Below are 19,226 nucleotides of genomic sequence, written 5' to 3' on the forward strand. Positions count from 1 at the left end.
AGTATCCCCAGTGATTCAGAGTGTACTGCAGCCCACATCCTGGTGTGCTGCCATTTCGTGAGCTGGCCCTTAAGTTTCTCACAGCGGGCCAGAAGGGTCTTGCTTCTCCATTAGTCACAGCCTTGGAATCAAGCTGAAATATTGGAATCAAGCATGGCTCTCCTTCTCTGGCTTCTGCCTGCTTCTCACTCAATTCACACACACTCTACTTTGCTGTTATCTTTCCCACTGCCAGCCAGTTGTGGAAATGGGACCGATGATAGTTCTGGGGGCTATTAACTCACCAAGAAACTTGCCTGACTAGTTAAATAATGGAATCCTCCACTAGATTCCCCCCCCCCAGGTGGAACTCACCGGAAACGAATTCCGGCAGCTCTGTGGTGTTTGGGGCTGGTTGCTCCCCCTAAAAAAGTCTCAACAATCAACAACATTAGTTCCAGCACCTCGTTTTCTTTTTGGGGAAAAAAAGCCCTGGCAGTTACCATCTTATTAGGATATCCATTCCTCACAATGTAGGAATAGGGCCTTATAGTGTGGTGGCAACTACCCTTTCGAATTCCCCCCTTTAAATATTAGACAGGTTGCCGTCTCTGTTGCCTTTTCAGTGCCTACTTAAGACCTTCCTTCCTCTTTCCAACAAGCCTTTTAAAGCTGAGCTTTTTCCCAAGTCAGCACATGTATTGGAGTTATTTTTAAGAAATTTTGTTTTATCAGTGCTGTATGTTTGCCACCCTGGGTTCCTTTGGGGGAAAGGGCAGGAAGTAAATTTAATAAGAAAAATAAGTACATAATAATAATGTTAGTTCATCTGTTAGTTAACAAAATTTATACACCACTGGATTGTTTAAGCAGTTTACAAGACAGCTTGTAAAAAAAGAAGTTTAAAATATTTAAAAATAAAATTAGCAGTAAAAGAGATTAAAACAGGTGAACATCTATGTGTCTAGATAGGCTCGGCTTTTTTTCAGCAGGAACTCATTGGAACTCAGTTCCGGCACCTCTCAGATGGGTGCCATTGCCATTCTAAGAGAAAAAGGGAGGTGTTCATGGTGAGTTCTGGTACCTCGCCATGAAAAACAACACTGGTTAGGGCGGCTAATTGCAAAAGTGTAAGTGCTGTGGTGTAAATCAGAGAGCCTAGGGCTTGCCGATCAGAAGGTCGGCGGTACGAATCCCCGCAATGGGGTGAGCTCCCGTTGCTTGGTCCCTGCTCCTGCCCACCTAGCAGTTCGAAAGTACGTCAAAGTGCAAGTAGATAAATACTGGCTCTGGCGGGAAGGTAAATGGTGTTTCTGTGCGCTGCTCTGGTTCACCAGAAGCGGCTTAGTCATGCTGGCCACATGACCTGGAAGCTGTACGCCAGCTCCCTCGGCCAATAAAGCGAGATGAGCACCGCAACCCCAGAGTCGGTCACGACTGGACCTAATGGTCAGGGGTCCCTTTATCTTTAAGGCAAAGTGAACACGAAAATGCTGACTTTTTTGTGAAAACTGTTTTTCTAATAAAATAAAATAAATGATAAGGTGATATGGTAACGCAGCAAACTGAACATATGATTTTAAACAACGAGAAACTGCAATGCTCAGATTTTCCCACTCGTAGGCTCACCTGAGCTGTTTCTTCTGAAAGGTTCAGAGTTGGTTCAAAGTTTCTCCTGAAGGAGGGTAGGTTCATGACCTAGAAACAGCTACAATATTGGCTGCTACTTAGCACTCTAAATACAGGAGATATTCCTTGCTGGATGGATGGTTGCGTAAGGTTTGGGAGGTTTTAATAAGAGCCAAAGGTAATATAAAAATATAATTATATAAAATTGTGAGACAGGTGTGTGAAACTGGGTGTCATTTGGATTCCTTCCCTTTCCTTCTGGAATGCGTTTGGATACCATCTGTATATGATAATTCAATCTCTTTATAAATACGTCTTTCCCCCTTCCCCTTTTACAGCTCCCCGCCCCAATTATTTGTATTTGATATGCTTTGTAGTACAACAAAGCAAAATATTTAAATGCACTTTGGATGAATGCTGCTTATCCATTCACTATGCGTGTGCCATTTCTCAGGGGAAAGTCTTCCCCAAAGTGACTAATACAGTATAAAAGTTTTAGAACAAAAATCTTGTAGGATCAATCCATACCCAAAACTAAAAGGAGAGGATTAGCTAAAGCAGCATATTTGCTCTGTTCACATCATAAAAGCATGATCATAGAATCATAGGTTTGTAGAGTTGGAAGGGACCCTGAGGGTCATCTACTCCAACCCCCTCAAGGCAGGAATCCTGCCCACAGCCATCCCTGGGTGGAGTCAAACCATCAACCTTATGGTTAATAGCCAGACTCATTGACCCATGGCGCCATGTTGAAATATAAGAGCTTTTAAGGTCAGTTTGAAAGCTAAAAAGAAGGGACCAGATGTACATTCCTTCTTTGAGAGGTAGATTAACAGGAACAGGGGCCGCCACCAAAAGGCCCTGTCCGAAATCTAATAGAAATTGATTACAGTGGTGCCTCGCAAGACAAAAATAATACGTTCCGCGAGTCTCTTCGTCTAGCGGTTTTTTCGTCTTGCGAAGCAACCCTATTAGCGGATTAGCGCTATTAGCGGTTTAGCGGATTAGTGGCTATTAAAGGCTTAGCGGCTTAGCGGCTTAGAAAAAGGGGGGGAAAGCGGAAAAAAATCGGAACACTCGCAAGACGTTTTCGTCTTGCGAAGCAAGCCCATAGGGAAATTCGTCTTGCGAAGCAGCTCAAAAACGGAAAACCCTTTCGTCTAGCGGGTTTTCCGTCTTGCGAGGCATTCGTCTTGCGGGGCACCACTGTATAAGAACCAGGGCAAGCTTGTATGTTTGCTAGTGGTCCTTCGGGGAATCTCCCTCTAAACTATAAAAACTATAAATGGCAAGAGTGCAGGGACCAAATGAGGCCCTGAAAGCCTATCTGGCCCTTGGGACTTTCCCCAATTCACACCCTCACCCATAGGTGCTCCTGTCTGCCTGGAACCTCTGGCATCACTTACCAATGACATGTGGCCCCAAGAAGGCTGACCATGAGCGAATGTGGCCCTCCCCATCTCTGATCTATGACTTTAACATAAGTACTTCAAATTGCTCCAGCCTGGCAGACCTCAATGTGGTGTGGGGAAGAGCCATAATTTTGTTTCTCCTTCATCCCTGCACTCTTTGCCCGTGTTAAGATTTTGTAATTATTTTCAGAAACTTTGGTGTATGTTTCATCACGTGGATTCTGGCCATGCAATCAATAGTGCTTCTTTGGTTTAAATAATTGTACTACAGGAGTACAATATACATGTTAATGAGATTACTTGCGAAAAGTGGAGCTAACTTAGCAGGATACTTACGAAAAACATCTCCTATTCCAAAAAAGAAACTATTCCCCAAAAATTCACGGCATTGTAATCCTATGAACACTCACAGAATCTCACTTGATGTGTGCTTGCTTTGATGAAGGCATGAAACAGCCTAGCGAATTACATATTTTGTAAGCAATTCAAAAAATACAAACTTCATGCACCTACCCCTACCCCTGACTATAGGCAATGTTGCCGGGGTGGATGGGAATTGTAGTGCAAAACATTTGGAGCCCCCAATTTGTGGAAGGCTGTGGTGTGGACAGTACGCTGTCTAGATGGTCCAATTATCTTGCAGCTTTCTGTGTTCATCCAGAGGTTAGATTGGGGCGTAAATTTGATTCAGTCTGCATTTAAAGGAGAACCTACCTAAATCACACTTCCCAAAGAACGCACGTACTGAAACATAGCCATGCATCAAAGTTCAATATGCTCTTGATTCCCCCACCCCCCCAGTGCAGTTCTTCAGCCAAGTAATTTATACGAACGTGCATATACTAGGGTAAAGTGTACTTTAAAATACATTAAGATGCTGGAGATTGAATGAACTACTGCAATTGCATTTCACCCTTGGCACTAGACAGATGGGCGATGGGTCGTTCGTTGGTCACCATGTGACCAAATGGCAGATCTTATTGCTTCCTATCAAGTGATTTCTCTCCTCTACCACACACTTATTCTCCATCCTAAGATTTAATATATATATATTCAAACGGTGTCTGCAGCATTCTGAACCTAAACGGAAACAGCAGGTTGAAGCAGGAAGTAAAACAAGAGAAGAAACGTCCTACTTATAACCCCCATTCTTCAGTGTGTTGGCAAAAATTCTGCCAGCTTCTGAGGGGTGTGTGTGTGTCTAAGTGCCTACAATTACCCTGCTCACCTTTCCCATCTTAGCAGACGGCTGAAAGGGAAGGGTTAGTTTCTAAAGCAGCACTAGGAAACCTGAAACCTTGGGGCCACATGCGGCCCTAAGCTTAATTTAATGTGGCCCTGCAGACATTCTGGGCCCTCCAATGTTGGTTCCAACTGGGTTTTTTCTTGTGGAGTCAACAGCACTTCAAAGAAGGAAGTTGCCTCTCCCCCTCCCCCCCCATTCTAAAGAGAAGCAATTGGGAGTTCCAGCCAGCCTGTCACATAGCTTGTGACCCTATATGCATGCTGAAGCTCTTTACAAACAGATTTCTAGAGCTCCCACCCTAGTGAGTTTTAGTCCAAGGCACTTAGGACCAACCCTACTCTTTACTTCTAAATCCCAGGCATGCAGGGGCTGGTGATGGTTGTACAGTAGCAGTAGCAAGGCCAAATACCCCCCCCCCCAACTGCTCAGGAGACCTGCAAGTATTCCACTCATTTCAGGGCAAATCTAAAATAGAATTCATGGCTTAAACAGAACCCTGTCTGTATCTTAATCCCATTTCTATTAAATCTCTTGAATGGCTTTTTAGGGGGGGGGGTGTTGCATTCTGTCTGCCCAAGAGCTTGTGTCTATTTGGTTCACAGCCTCTCTGCCCTGCTCCACCCACTATGAAGTGCAGTAAGGCAAACTGTGGGGCTGATGTTTGGCACAGGAAAATCTGCGCTTTTATACTACCCGCCTGGTCTCTTTGTAGTGTGAAGCAGAGGTGAACTCTGGCCAGATTAGACAAGTCTCTGGTTTTAAAGGTTGCTATTTGAAAAGCGACAGGAGATCATTTTAAGCGAAATGGCAAGTACATTTGTAGAATAATAGGGCCAAAGGGATTGTGAAGAACAAAATTGCATGGAGATTCCCCCACCCCCACCCTCCTGTGTTCTCTGTTGTGTTTCCTTAAGCACAAAGCCTTCCCCATCTGAGAGATTACATTTCAGAATGGCAGAAATGCCAGGGATGGATTTGGTGCTTGTAGGTTCTCAATGCCGCAAACACTAAATCTGCAATCCTCTTAAAAACAGCAGACTCCCTGTTGTCCCTTGTGCGAGAGAGATGTGATTGGAAAGGAATAAGATTGCGGATTTCATCTAGGTTTCCTCCATTAATAGCTTTGCTGAAGGGTTCTGTGAAACTCAGAAAGCTTGCATAGTTCTACACGAGAGATGGCTGCCATACTTATTTCTCCCTTTCCCCCGCCCCCCACAATCTTTGGGGCTGGACTTAGTCTATGGATTGCCACAATGCTGAGCCAGCCCTTTCCATCTGCCTTTGCCCTTCACAGCTTATAGTTGATTTTAACCAAACAGTCTATAAATTGACTGACTGAGTGAATGAATGACCACCACCACCCCAACATCTTTCAACTTCTCCCCACAGAGAACCATGGTAGACACTGTAGCACAGATGCCTGGTAGACATGAGGCCTATTGGTTTCTTTGGGGAGGCAGTGGTATGGGCTGGTGGATTCCGATGCTTCAAGGACGGAGCTTAGCAGATAAGCGTATGGGTTTAATAAAACCTCCTACCCACCCCCGGCTCCATCCACAGGCGAGGTATTATTGGCCAACAGCCCGATCTCTATGAGCGATGCAAGATTCCAGGGGTTCCAGGTACTTACCCAGGGTCTGTGTCCCTTTTTGGAAATGGGGCACAGCAGAGACTGTGGTGTTTTTATGATACACAGTTTATTTACACATACAGTGGTACCTCTGGTTAAGAACTTAATTCGTTCTGGAGGTCCGTTCTTAACTTGAAACTGTTCTTAACCTGAGGTACCACTTTAGCTAATGGGGCCTCCTGCTGCTGCCACGCGATTTCTGTTCTCATCCTGAGGTAAAGTTCTTAACCCGAGGTACTATTTCTGGGTTAGCGGAGTCTGTAACCTGAAGCGTCTGTAACCCGAGGTACCACTGTATATGCAAACTGAGCCTTTGATGGAGGGGTTCACAGTATCAACACCCCAAAAGGGTTTTGTTTCTCCCATAGCCCCAGCCTTGCATTTAGACAGGCATCCAACATTGTGCTCTGCCTCTGTGGCGTTCCAGCTTGCTGCTTTACTTCTAGGTCACATTACCGCCTCCAGCTTCTAGCTCACATAACAGCTAACTCAAACCTCTCTGCTGTAAACTCTGGCTTTATCTGTCTCACAAAAGTCCATTATCCTTTGTTCTCTTAATGGCCCAGAACTCAGTCACTCACCTCAGCATAGGAAGCTAGCCTGGCTTCATTAGCTTTTAACATTTGCTGCATCCAGGGATTTGAGAGGTCTTGCAACCGGTTTTAACACCTCAAGCCTTCATTAAATTCTAACACTTTCTAGATCCAGGAATTTAGAGAGGTCTAGCACCCTTGGACTCAAAACCACAAATTTTACAATCTTGCCTGTATCCTCTATACAGCATTGTGCTGATGGCCAATCCTTAACAGGACAAAATTCTGTTGCCTCTATTCAAGTTAAACAAACCCTGGAGGGGAAAAACACCACTCAGTGCCTAGAAAGAAAATTAGGATTATGATTAGCCTAGGATTTAGAAGGCTGGAAAACAGGATTATTATTATTATTATTACTAAATCACTTTTGCAGCCATCTTTATTTTTTAAGCATGCCAAATGCATTGGAAAGCAGAAAGCAGGGAGGCGGGGAAGGAAGGTAACAGACAGCTGGGAAACGTGCAACTTTTTATGTGGGAGAAAGCTCTGTGGATGCACCTTCCCCTTAAAATCTTCGTAGGAATATATAATCACCCCGCACTACTTTATGCAGAGCTTTCTGTGCTGTTACAACATCTGAGCTGCCACCCCATCAATCGCCACCCTCTTCTCATACCTATTTGTATGTCAGACAACCAAAGTGCCCCAGTTTAAAAAGGGACTCAAGGCACCACATTTAATGTGGAAGCAAAGGGTCAGGCATGAATGTGGATATTGATTAAACCCTGCTCCATTCTGTCTTAGCTGATTTGTCCCTCTGACCCTAATATTGCTCATATTAGCCTCCCCAAACCTGGTCCCCTCTAAGACATTGTTGAACTCAAAACTCCTATCAACTCCAGGCAGCAGGTTGGGGATAATGGAAGTTGTAGCCTTCCCTAACCTGGTGCCCTCTGATTTTGTTGGGCTCCCATTAGACCCCACAGCCATCATTGCCAATGGCCAGGCATGATGGGAGTTGTTGACCAGCAACATCCAGAGGACACCAGTTTCCACCTCTCCCAGAGTTCCCTGTGAAGAGGGATTGGTTGTTAGACAACTCTGAGCCCCCTTAACCAACTACAGCTCCCAGAATTCTTGTGGGGAAGCCATGACAATTTAAAGTGGTATGATACTGTTTTAAATATATGGTGTGGATGTGGCCATACATTGACTGGCAGTGGTTGTCCAGGGTGTCAGACAGAGAGGGATCTTGCTTCCTGCTCCTTTTAACTGGAGATGGTGGGGGTGGAATGAACCCGGGACCTTTTGCTTGCAAAGGGTGGGTTTTTCCCACCGAACTATGGCCATGCTCTCTTGCAGATCGGCCACTGGTGAATATAATAGCTGGTTTGAAAGAGATAAGGTCATAGGAAACACAGGAAATTGCCTTATATTGAGGCCACTGGTCCATTTAGTTCAGAATTGTCTACCCTGACCAGCAGTGACTCTCCAGAATCTCAAATGGGAGCCTTTCCAAACCTTACCAAAATATGCCAATCAGGATTAAACCTGTGATCTTCTGCATGCAAAGCAGATATTCTGCTACTGAATTGTTGCTCCAGTTCCCATGATTCAAACCTGGGACCTTCTGCATGCACAGCAGATGCTCCGCCACTGAGCTGCAGCCACTCTCAGGTGAGATTGAGTCAAGGACAACAGCTGGCAAAGGGGTATGGGACGGACTCTGTGTGTGCATGCAGTGGGCTTTCTTGTCAGCCATAAAAAGGGCAATGAAGCCCCATTCCCTTCCTCCTGCTGAAATTTGTAGGCGGATTTAATTGCTTGCGAATGCCAGTATTAGCCACGTGCAAGGCGAGCGAGGGCCCCGGGGGGTTGTGCAAGTTTCCTCCCCATAGATGTATGTGCCAGAACGTTTCCTGTCAGCCTCGTACCATCTGCTTTTTACGCCTCCCCTTCCCTTCGGTTTCCTAAACAGTGCTCTGCCGCACATTCGTTTCCCCTCTTTCATTGCGAAAATCACACACAATGGGGGTAGGAGGTGGGTGATTTGCCATACTGGCTCAGAGTGATAAGCCTCAGCCTGTTCCGCAGGCCTCTTTTGACAGCACCAGGCAGAGAGGTGGAGTATAAATGTTTCTAATAAACCAAGTAATTAAAATAAGATTTAGGAGACTTCTTTTTCCTCCTTCCTGCATTCCTCCAGGAATCCCCACTGTTGTTTTTCTTTTTCTTTAAGTTGAGCACCCTAATCCTTTCCCCAATACAGAAAGGCCAAGGCCCTGAAACAGCCCTCAGTGCCAGCAATGGGGAACCTGTGGGGTCCTTGTTATTGCTCAACTCCAATCGTCCCTGGCCATTTGCTACCATGCTGGCTTCCAGGAGTTGGAGGCCAGAAACATCTGGATGGTCATAGCTGAGGTTCCTTATCGCTGCTGTCCACCTTGCACTGCTTCTGTAATATCTACTGCAGGGCTTCGGAAACCTCCAGGCCCACCCATTTGGCCCTGTAGCCTATTCCACCCAAGCCCATGCCCTTCTGTCCTATGTAAAACGCCCGCTGAAGTGGCGGACCTTGACGTCTCAAATTTCAGTGGTTCCCTGTGCAACGCCAATATCCGGCACCCTGTTGGATATTGCAGTTGCAGCTCCCCAGATGCTCCATACCCAGTGCAACCACACTGGTCATGCAACCCTAGATCTGCCTTTGCCAACTGCAGTCCAAGTAAAAAGTTGAAAGGGTGGCAAGGCACCGCCCACCAGCTTATCTGCAAAGCCCCGTGCCCAAGGTAACACTTTGGAAAGGGCTTCCAAAGGTCACCTGATATCATTGCAATGCCAGGTAATGGGCCAGTCAGGTGGCTCTGCCTACCTGTTGAACTTGGCCTGTGATGGATTGGGGAGATAACCCCCTGCCCTTCCTAGGCCTTAATTTCTGCCTGAAAATAAAACCAAACCAGATTAATCATCATCATCATCATCTCCTGTCCCCAAAAGGGTCTCTCACTGGGGATTTTGAGACAGACAGATGGGCACACATGATGTGACAGAAAGCAGACGTCTGCTTTCTTACTGTGATCTCTGATTCACCCCCCACTGGAGAAAGTTGGATGAGTACTTCCCCCCACCCCACCAAAAAAATCCTCCAGGCTTTTCTCAGTCCTGTGGTAACCCCAGACGTCAGCCTCCCATATGCTAAGAATTGCCCCATAGCCCCTTTTCCTCTGTCAAGAGAGCCTGTGCTCAGTTAATCTTTTGCGCATCCTGAGAATGAGATGGTCAGGCTCCTTCTTACAGGACATTTGTGGTTTGACAAGACATGGCCTTCTGTGGGAGCAGAGAAACAGCAACACTCGGGATTTTGCGGCAGGGGCTATGGTGGTGGGGGGGCAGGGCCATAGCTAGGGGGTGGTGAGGTGGGCCCCTGCCAGGGGTGCAGGTGCGGGGGGGGCACAAAATCAGCTAAAAATATGTCCATAGATATGTCTATAAATACGGCTCTGAGGGGGTGGGAACTTTCTGGACTACCTTTTGAAGACCACAACTCATTGGTAGGCATATCCTAAGGCAAAAGTGGCCGAGGAATCACAGCAAATTTTACTGTAGTACTGTTGGTTTGCTGGCTGGCTGGTTACTTATTTATTTATTTATGGCACTTAGATGCCACTTATTCTTTCAAGGAACTCAAGATACTGTGCATGGTTCTCCCCTCACACCCATTTTATCCTCACAACAACCCTGTGAGGTAGGTTAGGCTGAGAGACAGTGGCTGGCCAAAGGTCACCCAGTGAGCTTCATAGCTGAGGGAGGATTTGAACCCGATTCTCCCAGGTACCTCAGTCCCAAGGGCCAAATGTGGCCCTGCAGGCCTCTCTATATGGCCCCTGAAGACTCTCCCCAGGCCACTTCACTGGCCCTGCTTTGCATGCTTTTGCCTGGCTGGAATGTACCCTTGAACTCTGGATAAAAGCTTCTTGCTTGCCTGGATAGAGGACACAGAAGGGTGTGCCGCTCTGTGCGTAGGGTGGGATTAAATAAAATTTAATTAATAAATAAATTTTAGAAATCAACTAATGCAGCCCATTAATTGATAAAATGCTGAAGTGCTACAGACTGGAATATAGTGGTACCTTGGGTTAAGAACTTCTGGAGGTCCGTTCTTAACCTGAAACTGTTCTTAACCTGAGGTACCACTTTAGCTAATGGGGCCTCCCGCTGCCGCAACGCGATTTCTGTTCTTATCCTGAAGCAAAGTTCTTAACCTGAGGTACTATTTCTGGGTTAGCGGAGTCTGTAACCTGAAGCATCTGTAACCTGAGGTTACACTGTACAAGATTCGCAAGTCTTCCCTGCAGGAGAAACAATGCTCATCTTCTCCTTTCCTTTCCCTCTCAAATGCAGGTCAAGCTGGGAACTCCCAGATCTCCTCGAGGGCAAGATCCAAGCGATCAGCGACTCGGATGGGGTCAATTACCCCTGGTATGGGAACACCACAGAGACCTGTACCATCGTGGGGCCCACCAAAAAGGAAGGGAAGTTCAGCGTCAGCATGAACGATAACTTCTACCCAAGTGTCACCTGGGCTGTCCCAGTGAGTGACAGCAACGTGGCCAAGCTCACAAGCATCCACAGGGATCAGAGCTTTACTACTTGGCTGGTTGCCACCAACACAGCCACCAACGAGATGGTCATCCTTCAGACAATCCGGTGGCGGATGAAGCTGGGCATCGATGTGACCCCCAGCAAACCTTTGGGGCACCGTGCCAAGCTGAAGGAGCCCCATGCCCAGGAGCAGCCACAGATCCTAAGCAAGAACGAGCCAATACCACCTAGTGCCCTCGTGAAACCCAATGCCAACGACGCCCAGGTACTCATGTGGAGGCCTAAGGACGGGCGCCCTCTAGTGGTGATACCTCCAAAGCATCGGTAATGAGACCCCCTCTCTCTAAGTGTGTCCAGCCTTACAGGGTGGATTGGGAGGGGTGGGGGCAGAGAGAGGAGGAGGAGGAGGAAAAAAACCGCTTCATATTTAAGAAAACATATTTAAGCAAAAAAAAACCAACCAGATGCACTTTTAAAACTCGTTTGACAGAAAAGAGAAATAATAATAATAATAATGCAACCATTCTACCTTTTCCCGTCGGAACGGGTCTCACTGTGCTAGAGACGCTCAACAGGAAGGACGCTCCCCTCAAGAGCATGACGGGGTGTGTGTGTACGTTTGTCACCAGACATCGAGTTTCTAAGGGAGCGAACAAATCAATGTCCACACACTTGATTTCCAGCTTTGTAAAAGTTGCTTTTTTCCTTCCTTCAGTTGTTGTTTTCAAGTTCAATCTCATTAACTTAGCTTGGATCACCTGAGAGAGAGAAAAAACGAAAAGGTTTTTTTAATATATATATATATATATTAAATGAGGGAGGTTTTATTTTTGAGATGGGAGGAGAAGGGAGAAAATTAATTTTATTTAGTTGGGAAGGGGAGTGGATGCAGATGCAACAGAGTAGAAAAGAAAACAACAATTTGTTTATTTCTCCTCTCCCTGGATGATGATGATGATGATGATGATGATGACGATGGGTGGGTGGATTTTTTGTTCTTACGGAGATGATGTTCCAAATTGCAAACACAAGTCACGCGGCCTTATGTAGATTTTACTTTGCATTGCCAAACCTTTGCCTTAAGCTGCATTTTTAAAAAAAGCGGGGAAGCGGGGGGGGGGGGGATAAGAAAGCAAGCAAGCAAAGAAGGCTCCTTTTTTCTTACTAGATATTAGAGTGAGCGGGGGGGGGGGAGATGTTTTGTTCTGGAATGAAAATGAATCATTGAGCTTGTATCGCAACCAGTTGCTAAAGGAGGTTGCCATCTTTCCCCCCTTGCTTTTGAAACAAACTAAAACTACACCAGCAGAGATTCTCTTGGGACAGAGAGGCGGTGAAGGAAACTGCACCTGCTTAATTTCCACCTGACTGCTGCTGTTAGTAGTGCAGGGACTCTAGTTGCTTCCACACTAGCCCTTCTTTCCCCCTAAAATTATCACCCTATGTTTACTCAGTTTTTACAAATTGCATTCCTGTGTTGCCTCCAATGTCAGTGCTACTAACATTTCAGTGGGTCTACTCTTAGTAGAACACAGTTGGATATAACCCTCTGTGCATCTTTTTCAAATCTGATCTGTAGTGGTGTGGGGGTCTCTATTTTTTTGGTAATTTTAGGGCTTGTAAAAAAGACTTTTCAGGGATGCGGGTGGCACTGTGGGTTAAACCACAGAGTCTAGAGCTTGCCGATCAGAAGGTCATTGGTTCAAATCCCTGCGACGGAGTGAGCTCCTGTTGCTCGGTCCCTCCTAGGTACCGCTCCACCGGGCGTTTCCATGCGCTGCTCTGGTTCGCCAGAAGCGGCTTAGTCATGCTGGCCACATGACCCGGAAGCTGTACGCCGGCTCCCTCGGCCAGTAAAGCGAGATGAGCGCAGCAACCCCCGAGTCGTCCATGACTGGACCTAATGGTCAGGGGTCCCTTTACCTTTAAAAAGACTTTTCAGGGCTCCTCTTTAATTACAAACTTCCTGTGTACAGATTCAACCCACTTTATTGCTTTCTGTTTAGTTCAATGGAGGGATATTAGCAGTCCCTTCACTGCCATATATTGTCAGTTTCTGATCCTGTGAACAGAGGTGCGTTGCCTCCCATTTTAGCCCCTTTTTATTTGTATAGAGCAAAATAGACAGTACTATTTTTCTACATAAAAATGATAAGAAAATAATGAGAGGCAATCAGTCTTTAAAGCCTCCCTGCTCACAGGAACAGAAATTGGCAACGCAGGAGAACTGTATTCAAGAAAAAGTAATATAATGGGCTGAACCTGCCAGCAGTAAGCTTTTAATTAACAGTTGCGGGGATCTTTGTTTAATGAGTCTTTCTTCTGGAAAAGCATTACAGAAGGTTCTTAGCCATGGGGAGTGGCATTGCTGATCTATTTAGTGTAATATTAAGTGCTGTGCAGAACCACCAGTTTAATTTTACTTTCTGCACAGTGAGGGAAAGAAATGCACCAGCAGCACTGAAAGCAACTAGTGTGGAAGCAACATTTGCTTGGGGGGAATTGTATTTTTCTATGTCATGGAGGGAAAAATCTGGTTTGAGCCCCCCCCCCAAGTAATCCTCCCTAGCTTAGATGGGGATGCTGTGACCTGTGCAATTGCTGCGAATTGTCTGCCTTCCCCTCCAGAAACTAGAATTTTAGCTCCAGAACGGGAAGCTGTGGCTCACAGCTTCTAGGATCAGGTGTGGGGAACCTTTGACCCTCCAGATGTTGCTGAACTATGGCTTCCATCAGCCCCGACAAGCATGGCCAGTAGCTAGGGTTGATGGGAGTTGTAGTTCAGCAACATCTGGAGGGCCACACCTTTCTAGAAAGAAAACAGAGTACCAAGCAAGGATAGCAGGAAGTGATCTGGGTGATGTTTTACTCTGGATTCTTTACTTCCTTCTCCATATCCAATCCTCTCCCCTTTGGGAGGGTCTTCAGGGCAGCGAGAAACAGTTGTATCCAACTAACTCGGAGTAGACCCAATGGAATTAATGTACCTAAACTAGCCATGCCTATATTGAAAATAACTTAATTTTTACAACAAGGGGCAGAGCTGTAACTTACTAGGGAAACACATGCTTTGAACACAGAACCTTTTGCGTGCAGTCTGTGGTCAGGGTGCTTATTGTGATGGCAAAGACCTCTGAATGTAACTTTTAGGAGCTGCTGTTGGTCAGAGTAAGTCCTGGGCCTGGTGGACCAATTGCTTTTATTAACATATATGAAATTGGTCACAGTGTCCATTAATTGCGGTGAGTCTACTCTGAGCAAAGCTTAGATACAGTCCATATGAAATATTTTAAGCAGTGGCAGGGGTGGGGAGGTGGAGGGGAAGAGACTCAGTTTTGAAAATGCACAGGCCCCAGGACAAAACTTCCATGACACACCGTTTCTTTCTGGTATTCACAGGAACAGGACTGTTTTCCCCTCTAATGATACGGGGCAGCCAGCGTTCAGCACGGATCACTTGGGATCGGGGCAATATAGGGGTCCCTTCTTCACCAAAGGGGGAGCCCAGTGTGCCGTTTGGTTTAAAATTTAAAAAGAAAAGGAAGTGGGGAGGGGAGACCACATTTTCAACTCAACATGCAGTATTCTAAAATGCACACTTGTCTGTTTTTTTCTGAAAATAATAGTTCTCTAAGTAATGGTGTGCTTGCACTAGCCGATTACCATCAGATGCGCTTACCGCTGTTGCTGGATTTGACCCCTGCTACTGCTGCTACTGCTGTAGGGTTTGCACTTGGCAAAGGGGTAGCTTGGTGTTAAATTATTGCTGGAAAAGCCTGCAAGTCACTCATCTGCTGTTTTTCCCCTGCAGGGCATGAAAGAGATGGTGCAAAACAAAATAAAAACAAACCATCCAATCACCCCAAAATGCATGATTAAGAGTTTACCTGCAGAAATATTTGGCTAGTGATTCCTTTTGAAAATATACATGTTCCCTCCACCACCCAACATATGGGGGTATAGCCATAGTTACTGCCCTCCGTTTTCAGAACAGGGGTAAAACAGGAGTTGTTTACTCCTGATGGAAGCCATTTCTTTTCCAAAACAGGACAGAAGTGACACACTTTTATTGTTGCAGTTAGAAGTGGGAGTTTACCATTGCTGCTTAAAATTTCAACAACCAGCTATATATATATGAGATATGGATACTTGTCTTGAGAAACCACACATTCAGAATCTAGGGTGTGGGTGTATTAACCTAATCCATCCAAACAATTCATATTTGGCGGCAGTTGGCCCTAAGGCTTGTTTTTGATCAGCCAAATCCCTCGCTCCTGTATGATCCGTAATCAAGCCAAGGAAATTAGACAGCTGCTACTTTTGAAGGTCACAGCTATATAGCACCAAACGAGTGTGCAATATGCTACTCAGAATGCACCAGTCACTGTGCCTGCATGAAAATGCTTACAATTACTTACAAAATGCCCAGAACAAGAGTCCTGGACATCTCAAGGCATGGGCTGATTCTCAGGCAAGGGTAATATACTCACAGAGTTATTAAAATAACAAAGCACCACTACAGTTCCCAGGATCCTTTGGGGGAAGGGCAGCCACAACTGTTAAAAGTGGTAAGAGTGCTTCAGTTGCACAGTGTGGATAAGCGCAAGCAGTGGAGGCTGGTCTGTTAGGCAAATGGGGCACTGCCACACCAGTCAGTGCCCACTCACTGCCCTGCCTTCTTGCCTACAACCAGCCCAAGGGGTAGACTTGGCTGTTGGCTTCCTCCTCCTGTTGCCCTTGTAGAACTCAGCAAGGAGATGGATAGGGAGGGCATCATAATTAATTGGCTCCACCTCTCATTGGTTCTGGACTGTGGCTCTACCTACTGTATGGGCTCACAGCCTTCTGCCCCACCAGCTCAGGCTATGAGAAGATGTTGCTTCAGCAAGCATCAAACTGAGATAGAACAGCATCATCTCCATCCCTCCTGCTAGTTCTTCCCACAGCGAGCGGTGCCTTTTGAGTGAAAGGGCCACAGCACACCTCAACGGTCTTGGTGCTGCCAGCAGAGCAGGGGAGACTCTGGTCTGACTGGGGCCTCTATGAAAAGGTCTTTTAACCCCAAGGATGGCACCATTATATCTTCAGGCTGGGGCACAGGCATTAGTAGGTTGTCTGGCAGACATGCTTCTGTGGTTGGTCTTCTCTGTCCTTTCCCTTCTGCTTTGGAGTCCTCGCCCTCCTATCCCTGAGGACAAGGAATCTGATGCCAGGGTCACAGAATCATAGAAAATCTGTAAAGGACCCTGAGGTCCACTCCCCTGCAATGCAGGAATTTCAACCAAAGCATTCATGGCAGATGGCCAGCTAACCTCCACTTAAAAACCTCCAAGGAAGGAGAGTCCAGCGCCTCTCATGGGAGTCTGTTCCACTGCAGAATGGCTCTTATTGTCAGGAAAGTTCTTCCTGATGTTTAGCTGGAATCTCCTTTCTTGTAACTTGAATCCGTTGGTTCGGGTCCTACCCTCCAGAGCTGGAGAAAACAAGTTTGCTCCCACTTTGATGGGAAAGCCCTTTAGATATTTGAAGGTAGTTCCCTGGTATCTCCTGATCATACCTCCTCTTATCCGGGCTAAACATGCCCAACTGTTCCTCATACAGCTTGGTTTCCAGACCCTCAGTTGTGACACTGATCAGCTTTCCCTACAAAAGTGATTGAGAATACTTGGAAATAACAGCTGCATCTTAGGAAGCTGCCTTCTACTGAGTTGGACCATTGATCCATCTAGCTCAGTACTGTCTACACTCACTGGCAGCAACTCTTCATTGCCCCAGGCAGGGAACTTTCCCCAGCCGTCACCAGGAGATGTCATTGGGGATTGAACCTGGGACCTTCTGCATGCAAAGCACATGCTCTGCCACTGAGCTACAGCCCTTTAAAAAAAAAAAATTCAGAGAGGAGGCTGCTGCTTTTGTCTTGCTGAAGTGGTTTCCCAGTCCTTTCTGTTTCTATGGGGGGATGTCAAGAAAGCAGACTCCCTCCCTGTTAAAGCCTTCTTATTCAGCTGTTTTCCTCAACCCTGCTGCTTTAAGTGGGGGGGGGGGGGAGCTGTCACAGACAGGCTTGATCCAACACAAAATGGGTTGTGTCTGAAAATGATTGGCTGGACTGAGTTGCTGCCCTCAAGATGAATAGAACCGCTGGTGAAGGGGTTCAGAAGGTGGGGTGGTGGGGGTAAGAGGTTTGTGTGAGATATGGGAGCTGATACTAATGTTCAGTGCTATCTTCCTAGAAAAAGAGGTGCCAGAACTCACCATGAACACCTCCCTTGTTTTCTTATAATGGAAATGGCGCCCAGCTGAGGTGCTGGAACTGAGTTCCAGTGAGTTCTGGCTGGGGGGGGAAGCCCTGCTAATGCTGAAGGAGCTTCTCTAGATTTACATTAAGAGCAGGCAGGTCAGGTGTTATTTCATTAAACAGACTGGCTGGATCAAATCAAGAAGTTGCATGTAGTCCAGCATCATCTGAGTCCCAGCAGTGGCCAACCAGAGACTCCAGGAAGACAACGAGATACAAAGCTGTAGGACAATTCCCACTGCAGTTCGTCTTCTCCCTGCCCAGTGTCTGTTAGCTGGACAGACTGTTAGCTGGACAGACTATCAAGGCAGACCTTAGATGAATCAAGCACAGCAAACCCTGAGGGTATTGTGCTGTGGCACTCCCCTTTGCTGTTGATCACAGGGACCTGCAGCATTCATTGCATGGAGACAGGTTAACAGGTGACTAAATTACTCATACAAAGAGGGGAAAAGAGGGAGATTGGACTGTCGTGGCCTAGGGTTGTTACTCATCTTTCCACATGCCCCTCTTCAAAATGCCTAAACCTTTAGCACTGTGGCTGGCCTGCCTTTGTCCTTTCTCACGCTTCCCTGCTTTGAGCCATTTTCAACATAAAATGAGAACACACTTAACTGTTGGGCTTGGGTGGTCAATGTTGCCTCACTGTTGCCCAATGTACAGCATTCATGTGAATACAGCTTCTGCTTAAAGGCGGTGTGTGTGTGTGTGTGTGTGAATTGTGAACCTCTGGATGTTCCTAAGACACATAACTCCCATAATTCCTATTGGTCATGCTGGCTGAGGTTGATGGGAATTGGAGTCCAACAACATCTGGAAGGCCACAGAAATCCCCTACCCTTGATCTAAGAATGTGAAACATTCTCCTTTTTCACAAGTGAATGCCTTTTCTAAACAGGCATTTGCTCATCTCTTGCATGCTGTGAGGGTTGCTCCTTAGATCAGGGAATGGTGAGGGCGGGACTGTACTCCTCCTGATGTTTTCAGACTACAACTCCCATCCTCCAGCAACATCTGGAGGAGCACAGATTGAATTCAATGAAGCAAACATCACTTCTCTGCAATAGTCACTTTCACCTTGTAAAGTTGGGGTGGCAATAGTCTGCTGTAATGCATTAATAAGGACCAGAGTAGGAACACTGAGGTGAAACAGTGACTGAAATTGCATTTACTCCAACTGTTTTCAAACCCTAGGCAGGGTAACATGGTAGGAGACAGGCCTCATCCATACTTGTAAGCATAATAACACACCTCTCTCTCTCTCTCTCTTGCACTACTACACTGTGATCGAAGCCTTTGATTTGTGGCTGCCAGCTGTTAAATGCACCAGTTAGTACGGTACCTGTCCACACGCAAAAAAGACCAAGGGAATAACTTTGGGAGCAGGCCTTGGCTATGAATAAAAAGGTAGAAAGCCCATTTTGCCTGTAAGGGGAGGGGACAGGTTACCATAACCCCATTCAAAGTTGTGCCTGGATTTGTGTTGCAGCAATAAGAACTGTCCCTTGGTCTTTGCAAAAATACTGTGAAAATGTCTTGTGGGGGTGGGGAAATGTACCAAGTCTGGACACTTAAAAAAAAGAAGAAGAGGTATTTAAGAAGATATAAAAGCAACACATTTGCTTTACAAAAAAACAACAAAATAAAGAATTTTCAAAAAGAACCTTTTGACGTCTGGTTTTATGGTGTGTTTATTATTACAGGAGTAAACAACTCTACATGTCAGATTGGGCTGCAGTGTGAGACCTAGAAGAAGCTGCCTGGAGTTTATTTGTCTAGACATTTGTACCCCCTTAAAAAAAACTACCTAGGATGACCTACAATACATGCCATCAGTAAAAAATGAGACACGTCCTGCTTGCAGATTTACAGTCTAAAAGACATGAAGACATGGTGC

General features: G+C 46.1%; 1 protein-coding gene across 2 annotated transcripts in view; it reads left to right on the forward strand.

Annotated features, from left to right (window-relative positions):
* The window catches only part of FAM78A (family with sequence similarity 78 member A), a 28,313-nt gene extending 9,321 nt beyond the window's left edge, over nt 1-18,992 (forward strand). The window contains exons 3-4 of one of the 2 annotated variants that reach the window (XM_083485584.1): nt 10,831-11,355; nt 14,431-18,992. In XM_083485584.1, coding sequence (XP_083341710.1) covers nt 10,831-11,355; nt 14,431-14,563 — 658 coding nt within the window. In that variant the 3' untranslated portion in view covers nt 14,564-18,992. The remainder of the gene's footprint in view (nt 1-10,830; nt 11,356-14,430) is intronic. The other variant, XM_083485585.1, reaches the window with a different exon arrangement.
* The last annotated feature ends 234 nt before the right edge of the window (nt 18,993-19,226 follow it).

Source organism: Podarcis liolepis (genome assembly GCF_965112155.1).
Source record: "Podarcis liolepis genome assembly, chromosome: Z".
Lineage (NCBI taxonomy): Eukaryota > Metazoa > Chordata > Lepidosauria > Squamata > Lacertidae > Podarcis > Podarcis liolepis.